Here is an 11697-nt window from a genome sequence, read left to right as displayed (position 1 = left end):
GATGCAACACGTCTGTCTTTCTTTCGCCGGTCTGCCCACATGGACGGTTTCACAGGGTTATCATTACAGGGAAACACCACGGATCAAACTGGTCCCAGTAGGCTGAGATCAGGGAGCAGCGGGCGCTGGGAGGGGTCCCCTTCTGTCCCCCCCCCTTCTGGGGGGGGGGGACAGAAGGGGTGCTGGTTACTGGGCTCTGGTTACTGGGCGCTGGTTACTGGTCTCTGGTTACTGGTTGCTGGTCGCTGGTTACTGGTCTCTTGTTACTGGGCGCTGGTTACTGGGCTCTGGTTACTGGTCTCTGGTTGCTGGTCTCTGGTTACTGGGCTCTGGTTACTGGTCTCTAGTTACTGGTCTCTGGTTACTGGTCTCTGGTTACTGGGCAGTGGTTACTGGTCTCTGGTTACTGGGCGCTGGTTACTGGTCTCTGGTTACTGGTCTCTGGTTACTGGTCTCTGGTTACTGGGCGCTGGTTACTGGTTACTGGGCGCTGGTTACTGGTCTCTGGTTACTGGTCTCTGGTTACTGGGCGCTGGTTACTGGTCTCTGGTTACTGGGCGCTGGTTACTGGTCTCTGGTTACTGGGTGCTGGTTACTGGGCGCTGGTTACTGGTCTCTGGTTACTGGGCGCTGGTTACTGGTTACTGGGAGCTGGTTACTGGTCTCTGGTTACTGGGCGCTGGTTACTGGTTACTGGGCGCTGGTTACTGATCTCTGGTTACTGGGCGGTGGTTACTGGGCGCTGGTTACTGGGCGCTGGTTACTGGTCTCTGGTTACTGGGCGCTGGTTACTGGTCTCTGGTTACTGGGCGCTGGTTACTGGGCGCTGGTTACTGGTCTCTGGTTACTGGTCTCTGGTTACTGGGCGCTGGTTACTGGGCGCTGGTTACTGGTCTCTGGTTACTGGGCGCTGGTTACTGGTCTCTGGTTACTGGGTGCTGGTTACTGGTCTCTGGTTACTGGGCGCTGGTTACTGGTCTCTGGTTACTGGGCGCTGGTTACTGGTCTCTGGTTACTGGGTGCTGGTTACTGGGCGCTGGTTACTGGTCTCTGGTTACTGGGCGGTGGTTACTGGTCTCTGGTTACTGGGCGGTGAACCAGGGCACTGCCACTGGGATTATTGTCCATCATATCCACTGACCGGGGTCAGTTCCGACATTCAGTTCAGGAGAAGTTATTGGTATACATTGATGATGCTTTATAATACTACGCACAGAGATGGAAACTCAGATTAAAGGGCGACCTCTAATCCTGATGGATCAAATGATCTGTGTTTTCAAATGACCTTTTGCAATAACAAAAGTAATACCAATCTAATCGTTGTACTGCCCCACTACTCAACCATTTGTATTCTTCAAATGACCAAAGTATATAATCTCCTATGCTTTTTTCCACAGTAATTTGTCTCTTTTTATTTCCCTGAAGCCGCACAAAGGCAGCAGTCAGAGAGAGCGTCCATTGTGGTTCATGCAAGGGTTAGCCGTGGCGCTAGCGCTAGCGTAGCATGACGCTATCCGCAGTCACAAGAACGCTATTATCCTGTGGAGTGACTTCACCCCAGCCTTGACAGCAGCACACACACACACACACACACACACACACACACACACACACACACACACACACACACACACAATGGGAGGGAATGGGTCCGGGTTTCATGTGTGTGTATGTGTGTGTGTGTGTGTGTGAGTGTGTTTGTTTGCGTGTGTGTTTCATATCTATGTGTGTGGCAGGGGTCTGAAACGCTCACTATGATGTCACCAGCCCCCCCCCCACCACCTCAATCCCACCCCTCATCGATCTCACACAGCGCTGTTTTCCCGCCTCAGGGAGGACAAGATGGCCTCTGTTGTGTGATGAAACCAAGTGGTGGTGAGTGGTGTGTGTGTGTGTGTGTGTGTGCGTGTGCGTGTGCGGGTGTGTGTGTGTGTGCATGTGCGGGTGTGTGTGTGTGTGTGTGTGTGTGTGTGAGACAAGGGAGCCCATGCACTTGATCCCCCCTGAGAGAAGGTGTCTATGTTCAGCTATGTAGATGCGTCAATGACAGATCTGTGTGGACCCCCACCACGACACGCCCCCCCCCCCCCCCCCCCATGACGATGCCTTCTGACAACTTCCTGCAAGACCACTGTGCCTGGGACTCGTCCTGGACCTAAAGACAGTGCTGCACACACTGCTGCTGTTGTTGCTGTCGTCGGTCTGAGAGCATGTCAACACCGTCTCCTGGTGGGACGCTGTAGCCGCGCGCCGGGAGGTACCAACGCGATGCTGGAAGAGGGGGTGCTGACAGACGCAGAAGGCCGAGGCCAGCTGAACAGACGCTCTAACTCTGCTTGACTTAAGCGCCAAGAGGACTTTTATTTTTTTCTGGAGGTGGATGGACGTCGACAAAGCGTACGATTTGAGCTCAACGCCGTCAAGGCCATGAGACTGCACTCTCCTCGCCGATGAGCAGCGCCTCGGGTTCTGCTGCAGGAGGGATCGGGTAACCTTACATTCATTCATTCACCATCTATTCCAGAGCATGGAGTTAGAGCTGTGGTCGGGCAGGCCTCGGTTTGGGTTCTACTTGCTTACTATCTAACTAACTATCTGTGTTAACTCTGTCGTCAATAAGAAGTCGCTCGTGTCGTATCCTATCGCTTTAGATTGAATGGAAGGATACGTGACAGCAAACAGATAACTCCCGGTACTACGCAGACAGGAGGGGAGGTGGGAAACGCTGCGTGTCTGGAAGAGGTAGAAATGGCAGCAGAGAGTTCAACCATCCTGAGCCGGAACCGCCAGGCGGGGAAAGCTGTCCTTCGTGGCAGATATGAGAACGCACCTGAACAGGTACACCTCTTCAGGTGAGAGGAGGCTTAGCCCTGCAGGTGCTGGAGTAGGTTTTGGCATTCGAGCGCAAGTTGTCAGTGTTGGCCAGAGATTTACAGAGAGGGACGCTGTCTCACTTCTCCTCTGAGAGAGAGGTCAAAGAAGCTCACAATACAATAAATCAGTCAAAGCAGTCTGCAATCACCACAATGCCAACATCGTTTAGTATACGATTCTGTCAGTTCAGAGAGGAAAATAACACATTATCCTTCCCTGTCACTCCCCTGGCCACCGATCCATCTCTGTGGAATATGACTCCGTTTGCAGCTGTAAGTCAACCCGATCTAGAGATGGAACTGGTCGACATAGCCGACAAAGATATATGGGTTTCTGAGTTCAAATGCTTGACAGCTGATCTTGAAGATGTTTCCCATCAAAAGGCCATTCTTACTCAGAATCACAAATGGAGTGATGTTGAAAACATTCCCAAACCGGAAAAAATTGTGATTGTAACATGGACACTTAGGCCACGTTTATACGTAGCAGGGTATTTATAGAAACAAATATTTCCCCCCCTCCGTTTTCAAAAATAACATTGTGCACACAACATCGTTTTCAAAAAAGTTGTCGTTTACATCAAAACGCATAAATACGCCGTCGAGCACCATTATAACTATGCAAAACCTATGGGCGGCAGTGTAGGGAGAAGGATGGAGCCATGCAAGCCAATCAGAATCCTCAGAATCAATAACAACGAATAACACGAGCGTCTTCCTGTAACAAACAAACGTTAAACATAGGGCGCTCATATGACGTTAAGCATTTCCTGGCGCATAATGTGACGCTTCAGAACCTAAAACCCCGTTTCCCCCCGTTGACACGACAACACATAACCGGCGTTTTCACAAATCTCCACTTTGGCCGGAGTTTTTAGAAATGATCGTTTTCTTTGATAAAAACAACGTTTTCGTGTGAATGAGAGGCCAAACCGCATTGAAATATCTGCGTTTTCCCTTCGTGTAAACGGGGCCTTAGATTGAAATGAAAAAGTGTGCATTTGGAGTCCTGTTGATCTTCGGATCCACATACGTATGACAGCGATCTTCTCCAACATGAGCATCATTAAAAACAAACATCGCTCCCCCTTAGAGACGACATCTTACAGTCCTGTTTGAAGATGAGGTTGACGTCTCGCAGCCCCGATGCGGAGACACTGCCCTGAGGTTGAGGAGCAAAGATCACATTAACCAAGGAAAATCAAAATTTTAATTGCATATTAGTTTTCAAATATGTTTTTCACATTGTTCAGTGCAATAGTCAGGTTATTTTATTCAGATTGACAGCTGACTGCACGCTCCAGTACACTCGATAAAAGGATGAGGACAGAAAGGAGGAGATAATGGATCCAAATAGCCAAAATAATTGATCATTTAGTTTGGTTACTTATTAGGACTCAAATATACATTATTTCGAAAATGTTTTTGTTGAATGAAGAAATTCATTTTATTTTCTCTGCAGCAGTTCATTGATTTCATAAATGCAACACACTATCGTTTGTTGTGCATAGCATAGCATGGCTCTCTGAGTGTTGAAGGTTGCCGACCCCTGGTGTTGAAGGCTTTGGACAAACCGGCCGAGAGGTTACGGGTTAGAACCCGAGTGTTTGCATCCTTGAGTAGCTGCTCCTTAACGACCTGTATCTAAAGGGCCCAGTCTGCCCTCTCTGCTCCTTAACGACCTGTATCTAAAGGGCCCAGTCTGCCCTCTCTGCTCCTTAACGACCTGTATCTAAAGGGCCCAGTCTGCCCTCTCTACTCCTTAACGACCTGTATCTAAAGGGCCCAGTCTGCCCTGTCTGCTCCTTAACGACCTGTATCTAAAGGGCCCAGTCTGCCCTCTCTACTCCTTAACGACCTGTATCTAAAGGGCCCAGTCTGCCCTCTCTACTCCTTAACGACCTGTATCTAAAGGGCCCAGTCTGCCCTCTCTACTCCTTAACGACCTGTATCTAAAGGGCCCTGCCCTCTCTGCTCCTTAACGACCTGTATCTAAAGGGCCCAGTCTGCCCTCTCTACTCCTTAACGACCTGTATCTAAAGGGCCCAGTCTGCCCTCTCTACTCCTTAACGACCTGTATCTAAAGGGCCCAGTCTGCCCTCTCTACTCCTTAACGACCTGTATCTAAAGGGCCCAGTCTGCCCTCTCTACTCCTTAACGACCTGTATCTAAAGGGCCCAGTCTGCCCTCTCTACTCCTTAACGACCTGTATCTAAAGGGCCCTGCCCTCTCTGCTCCTTAACGACCTGTATCTAAAGGGCCCAGTCTGCCCTCTCTGCTCCTTAACGACCTGTATCTAAAGGGCCCAGTCTGCCCTCTCTACTCCTTAACGACCTGTATCTAAAGGGCCCAGTCTGCCCTCTCTACTCCTTAACGACCTGTATCTAAAGGGCCCAGTCTGCCCTCTCTACTCCTTAACGACCTGTATCTAAAGGGCCCAGTCTGCCCTCTCTGCTCCTTAACGACCTGTATCTAAAGGGCCCAGTCTGCCCTCTCTGCTCCTTAACGACCTGTATCTAAAGGGCCCAGTCTGCCCTCTCTGCTCCTTAACGACCTGTATCTAAAGGGCCCTGCCCTCTCTGCTCCTTAACAACCTGTATCTAAAGGGCCCAGTCTGCCCTCTCTACTCCTTAACGACCTGTATCTAAAGGGCCCAGTCTGCCCTCTCTGCTCCTTAACGACCTGTATCTAAAGGGCCCCAGTCTGCTCCTTAACGACCTGTATCTAAAGGGCCCAGTCTGCCCTCTCTACTCCTTAACAACCTGTATCTAAAGGGCCCAGTCTGCCCTCTCTGCTCCTTAACGACCTGTATCTAAAGGGCCCAGTCTGCCCTCTCTGCTCCTTAACGACCTGTATCTAAAGGGCCCAGTCTGCCCTCTCTGCTCCTTAACGACCTGTATCTAAAGGGCCCCAGTCTGCCCTCTCTGCTCCTTAACGACCTGTATCTAAAGGGCCCAGTCTGCCCTCTCTGCTCCTTAACGACCTGTATCTAAAGGGCCCTGCCCTCTCTGCTCCTTAACGACCTGTATCTAAAGGGCCCAGTCTGCCCTCTCTGCTCCTTAACGACCTGTATCTAAAGGGCCCAGTCTGCCCTCTCTACTCCTTAACGACCTGTATCTAAAGGGCCCAGTCTGCCCTCTCCACTCCTTAACGACCTGTATCTAAAGGGCCCAGTCTGCCCTCTCTACTCCTTAACGACCTGTATCTAAAGGGCCCTGCCCTCTCTGCTCCTTAACGACCTGTATCTAAAGGGCCCAGTCTGCCCTCTCTACTCCTTAACGACCTGTATCTAAAGGGCCCAGCTGCCCTCTCTGCTCCTTAACGACCTGTATCTAAAGGGCCCAGTCTGCCCTCTCTACTCCTTAACGACCTGTATCTAAAGGGCCCTGCCCTCTCTGCTCCTTAACGACCTGTATCTAAAGGGCCCAGTCTGCCCTCTCTACTCCTTAACGACCTGTATCTAAAGGGCCCTGCCCTCTCTGCTCCTTAACGACCTGTATCTAAAGGGCCCAGTCTGCCCTCTCTACTCCTTAACGACCTGTATCTAAAGGGCCCAGTCTGCCCTCTCTGCTCCTTAACGACCTGTACCAAGGGCCCAGTCTGCCCTCTCTACTCCTTAACGACCTGTATCTAAAGGGCCCAGTCTGCCCTCTCTACTCCTTAACGACCTGTATCTAAAGGGCCCAGTCTGCCCTCTCTGCTCCTTAACGACCTGTATCTAAAGGGCCCCAGTGGGCCCTCTCTGCTCCTTAACGACCTGTATCTAAAGGGCCCAGTCTGCCCTCTCCACTCCTTAACGACCTGTATCTAAAGGGCCCAGTCTGCCCTCTCCACTCCTTAACGACCTGTATCTAAAGGGCCCAGTCTGCCCTCTCCACTCCTTAACGACCTGTATCTGATGGCGCGTTTCCACTGCAGGGTGCCGAACGGATCGGATCGCAAAGGTGCGGGTCGGGTCGCGTTTCCACCGCCAAAAGTGGGCGTGACCCGGACTTTGCCGTACCCGTTCCGGCCCCATTCTCGGGACTCCTCCGTTGCGGTACCCAAAACGAGACCAGACGCCTGAAAGGGTCCCGTGAAATTCTAGCTACACCCCCCCTCCGTTGATTGGTCGACAGAATCATCACTTCCGGGTGACGCGGGGATAAAAACAAACAAACAGTAGCCTCGAGGTATTATTCATTACAATTAACATGTCGCGTAAAAAGCTTGCTTGGGTGAACAAGGAGGTGGAGACGTTCGTCTGCATTCTTGGGGAGGAAGACGTTGTTTACGTAGCTGCCGCGGCGATCGACATCCGGCCTACCACCAAGGGTACTGTCGGCAGTGGAAACGCGACCTCAGAACTGAGCTGGGCTATACCGCCCCCTCCCTACCGCACCTTTGCGATCCGATCCGTTCCGCACCCTGCAGTGGAAACGCGGCATAAAGGGCCCCAGTCTGCTCCTTAACGACCTGTATCTAAAGGGCCCCAGTCTGCCCTCTCTACTCCTTAACGACCTGTATCTAAAGGGCCCTGCCCTCTCTACTCCTTAACGACCTGTATCTAAAGGGCCCTGCCCTCTCTACTCCTTAACGACCTGTATCTAAAGGGCCCAGTCTGCCCTCTCTGCTCCTTAACGACCTGTATCTAAAGGGCCCAGTCTGCCCTCTCTGCTCCTTAACGACCTGTATCTAAAGGGCCCAGTCTGCCCTCTCTACTCCTTAACGACCTGTATCTAAAGGGCCCAGTCTGCCCTCTCTGCTCCTTAACGACCTGTATCTAAAGGGCCCAGTCTGCCCTCTCTGCTCCTTAACGACCTGTATCTAAAGGGCCCAGTCTGCCCTCTCTGCTCCTTAACGACCTGTATCTAAAGGGCCCAGTCTGCCCTCTCTGCTCCTTAACGACCTGTATCTAAAGGGCCCAGTCTGCCCTCTCTGCTCCTTAACGACCTGTATCTAAAGGGCCCAGTCTGCCCTCTCTGCTCCTTAACGACCTGTATCTAAAGGGCCCAGTCTGCCCTCTCTGCTCCTTAACGACCTGTATCTAAAGGGCCCTGCCCTCTCTACTCCTTAACAACCTGTATCTAAAGGGCCCGAGTCTGCTCCTTAACGACCTGTATCTAAAGGGCCCAGTCTGCCCTCTCTGCTCCTTAACGACCTGTATCTAAAGGGCCCAGTCTGCCCTCTCTGCTCCTTAACGACCTGTATCTAAAGGGCCCAGTCTGCCCTCTCTACTCCTTAACGACCTGTATCTAAAGGGCCCAGTCTGCCCTCTCTACTCCTTAACGACCTGTATCTAAAGGGCCCAGTCTGCCCTCTCTACTCCTTAACGACCTGTATCTAAAGGGCACTGCCCTCTCTACTCCTTAACGACCTGTATCTAAAGGGCCCGGTCTGCCCTCTCTACTCCTTAACGACCTGTATCTAAAGGGCCCAGTCTGCCCTCTCTACTCCTTAACGACCTGTATCTAAAGGGCCCAGTCTGCCCTCTCCACTCCTTAACGACCTGTATCTAAAGGGCCCCAGTCTGCCCTCTCTGCTCCTTAACGACCTGTATCTAAAGGGCCCAGTCTGCCCTCTCTACTCCTTAACGACCTGTATCTAAAGGGCCCAGTCTGCCCTCTCTGCTCCTTAACGACCTGTATCTAAAGGGCCCCAGTGGGCCCTCTCTGCTCCTTAACGACCTGTATCTAAAGGGCCCAGTCTGCCCTCTCCACTCCTTAACGACCTGTATCTAAAGGGCCCAGTCTGCCCTCTCCACTCCTTAACGACCTGTATCTAAAGGGCCCTGCCCTCTCTGCTCCTTAACGACCTGTATCTAAAGGGCCCCAGTCTGCCCTCTCTGCTCCTTAACGACCTGTATCTAAAGGGCCCAGTCTGCCCTCTCTACTCCTTAACGACCTGTATCTAAAGGGCCCAGTCTGCCCTCTCTGCTCCTTAACGACCTGTATCTAAAGGGCCCAGTCTGCCCTCTCTACTCCTTAACGACCTGTATCTAAAGGGCCCCAGTCTGCCCTCTCTGCTCCTTAACGACCTGTATCTAAAGGGCCCAGTCTGCCCTCTCCACTCCTTAACGACCTGTATCTAAAGGGCCCAGTCTGCCCTCTCTACTCCTTAACGACCTGTATCTAAAGGGCCCAGTCTGCCCTCTCTGCTCCTTAACGACCTGTATCTAAAGGGCCCAGTCTGCCCTCTCTGCTCCTTAACGACCTGTATCTAAAGGGCCCAGTCTGCCCTCTCTGCTCCTTAACGACCTGTATCTAATGGGCCCTGCCCTCTCTACTCCTTAACGACCTGTATCTAAAGGGCCCAGTCTGCCCTCTCTGCTCCTTAACGACCTGTATCTAAAGGGCCCAGTCTGCCCTCTCTACTCCTTAACGACCTGTATCTAAAGGGCCCAGTCTGCCCTCTCTGCTCCTTAACGACCTGTATCTAAAGGGCCCAGTCTGCCCTCTCCACTCCTTAACGACCTGTATCTAAAGGGCCCAGTCTGCCCTCTCTGCTCCTTAACGACCTGTATCTAAAGGGCCCAGTCTGCCCTCTCTACTCCTTAACGACCTGTATCTAAAGGGCCCCAGTCTGCCCTCTCTGCTCCTTAACGACCTGTATCTAAAGGGCCCAGTCTGCCCTCTCTGCTCCTTAACGACAAGTATCTAAAGGGCCCAGTCTGCCCTCTCTACTCCTTAACGACCTGTATCTAAAGGGCCCAGTCTGCCCTCTCCACTCCTTAACAACCTGTATCTAAAGGGCCCTGCCCTCTCTGCTCCTTAACGACCTGTATCTAAAGGGCCCTGCCCTCTCTGCTCCTTAACGACCTGTATCTAAAGGGCCCTGCCCTCTCTGCTCCTTAACGACCTGTATCTAAAGGGCCCAGTCTGCCCTCTCTACTCCTTAACGACCTGTATCTAAAGGGCCCCAGTCTGCCCTCTCTACTCCTTTATCTGTATCTAAGGGCCCGGTGGGCCCCTGTGGAGGGACCCCCCGCCCAGCGGACTCACACTAAAGCTCCGGTTGGCCCCCAGGTGCTGAGGCCAGTCCCCGGGACCCCGGAGGAGGAAGGAGCCGACGACACGGAGCCATGCCCGAGCTGGAGGTCCTCCTCCCCCCCCGCCACCCCCTCCTCACCCCCGCCTCCGGCCCGCGCCGGGACCCCGGCCGCCGCCCCCCCCCGGCCCGGCGGCTCCGCCCCCTGGAGACGCCGGAGCTGCGCTGGTCCCACCGGCCGCGCCACGCCCTGCTGTGCTACTGCGCCTCGGTGGCGCTGGTGGTGGCGCTGGGGGGCGGCGGCGTGGGGCTGCTCTCCGCCACCACCAGCAGCCTGTCGGGGGAGTGGCGCCTGGGGGCGGGCAGCGCGCTCTGCCTGCTGGCCCTGCTGCTGCTGCTCAAGCAGCTGCTGAGCTCCGCCGTCCAGGACATGGACTGCGTGCGGAGCCGGCGCCGCATCGACGCGCTGCGCAGCGGGGGGCGGGCCGACGCCCTGCTGCTGCTGGCGGTGGGCGCGTCCGTGCTCGCCACCGGGGCGGCGCTGCTCGGCCTGGCCACGGCCGCCGGGGGCCAGACGGCCCACCGGGGCCGGGAGATGCTGCTGGCGGGCCTGGGGCTGGCGCTGGGCGGGGGGGGCACGGTGCTGGGGGTGGGGGCCTACGGCAGCCTGGTCTACCTGCTCCGCCGGAGGAAGCAGAGCAGGAGGAGGAGGCTGGAGGACATGAGGAGGAGGAGGAGGGGGAGGGGGAGGAGGAGGGCGACGGTGACGGGGGGGCCGGGGCTGGCGACGGCCGAGAGCAGGGCGGTCCGGGCGGGGAGCCCGGCGGGGGGGCTGGCGGGACTGGGGGGCCCAGCACGACCTGTCTGATCTGAGCAGGGGGGGAGGAGGAGGAGAGGACGAAGAGCGCACCTGCAGATATCTGTTCCAAGTACTTTTTTTTTTTTATCCCATTGAGATGAAGGTCATCTTTTGTGAGGAAGACCTCAATACAAACGACCAATGAAGAACTCTCCAGTCTGGAGCGATGGAACCTGAGTGTGTTTGAGCGTCCGACTCCTCTCACGAAGGGACACTCGTCAGCCCGTCTCCAGGGTGATAGAGACAGCCAGAACCCTTTCTGTGGGAGGTGAATCCCACTCTGTACCAGCGTCCGCAGCGTCTCAGACTCTTTCATTAGCCGACAGACAACAGAAACGCTCCCTGTCCGGTCCGTCTCGACCCTGAGGCGCTACATCTCCCCCAAACTACCCCGTCCTCAGTAGGATCTGCCCGGGGGGGCTGGTGGGGGGGCTCCCTCCTCAACACGCTCTACTTCCTTCGTCAGTTGGGTGCGTTTGCGTTGCTGTTTTTCTCCTCCATTTTGTGAGGATAGCGTGCACCGATCTAGGCGCGCATCACTACAACCCGGCGTGTGGACATGGAGCAGCCCCTGGGTGAATAGACCCATGAGCCTCCTGGGTCTGGCCGTGACGCGCGTCATCACCTACCGAGGACGACAGTGTGTCTGGGCTGTGAATGTAAATGTGGTCAAAATGGGGATTCAAATAAATTATTAATTTAATTCAAAGATTTTTTGTTTCAACTTACCCCAGGATTTGTTCATTATTTGTGCCGAAACAAAATCCATTTCATCAAGGAAACATCCCTAAAGGTGGTTGCAGTGTCACGGTGTTCCATCGGTTCAGCTGCTGCTGCCGCTGTTGGGGGATCTCCGACCGCTATGTTTTCCCCTGGTTCCCGTGGGTTCCCTCTAGGTGCTCCGGGTTCATCCAGAACACGCGGGTTAGCGGGGGGGCCAGCGCACGCTGCCCTGGGAGGCAGCCCCCCCTCCTACGACCTGGGTGGGCTACCGGCTGA

At 54.2% G+C, this 11697-nt stretch overlaps 1 protein-coding gene across 1 annotated transcript; it reads left to right on the top strand.

Annotated features, from left to right (window-relative positions):
- Positions 1-9933: 9933 nt before the first annotated feature.
- LOC115548561 (transmembrane protein 125-like) lies at positions 9934-11697 on the top strand. Its single transcript, XM_030363303.1, has 2 exons — positions 9934-10550; positions 11595-11697. Exons 1-2 carry the CDS (start codon positions 9934-9936, stop codon positions 11695-11697), a joined length of 720 nt encoding a protein of 239 aa, XP_030219163.1.

This window comes from Gadus morhua, chromosome 8, assembly GCF_902167405.1.
Source record: "Gadus morhua chromosome 8, gadMor3.0, whole genome shotgun sequence".
NCBI lineage: Eukaryota > Metazoa > Chordata > Actinopteri > Gadiformes > Gadidae > Gadus > Gadus morhua.
This window is presented reverse-complemented; position numbering and strand designations above follow the sequence as displayed.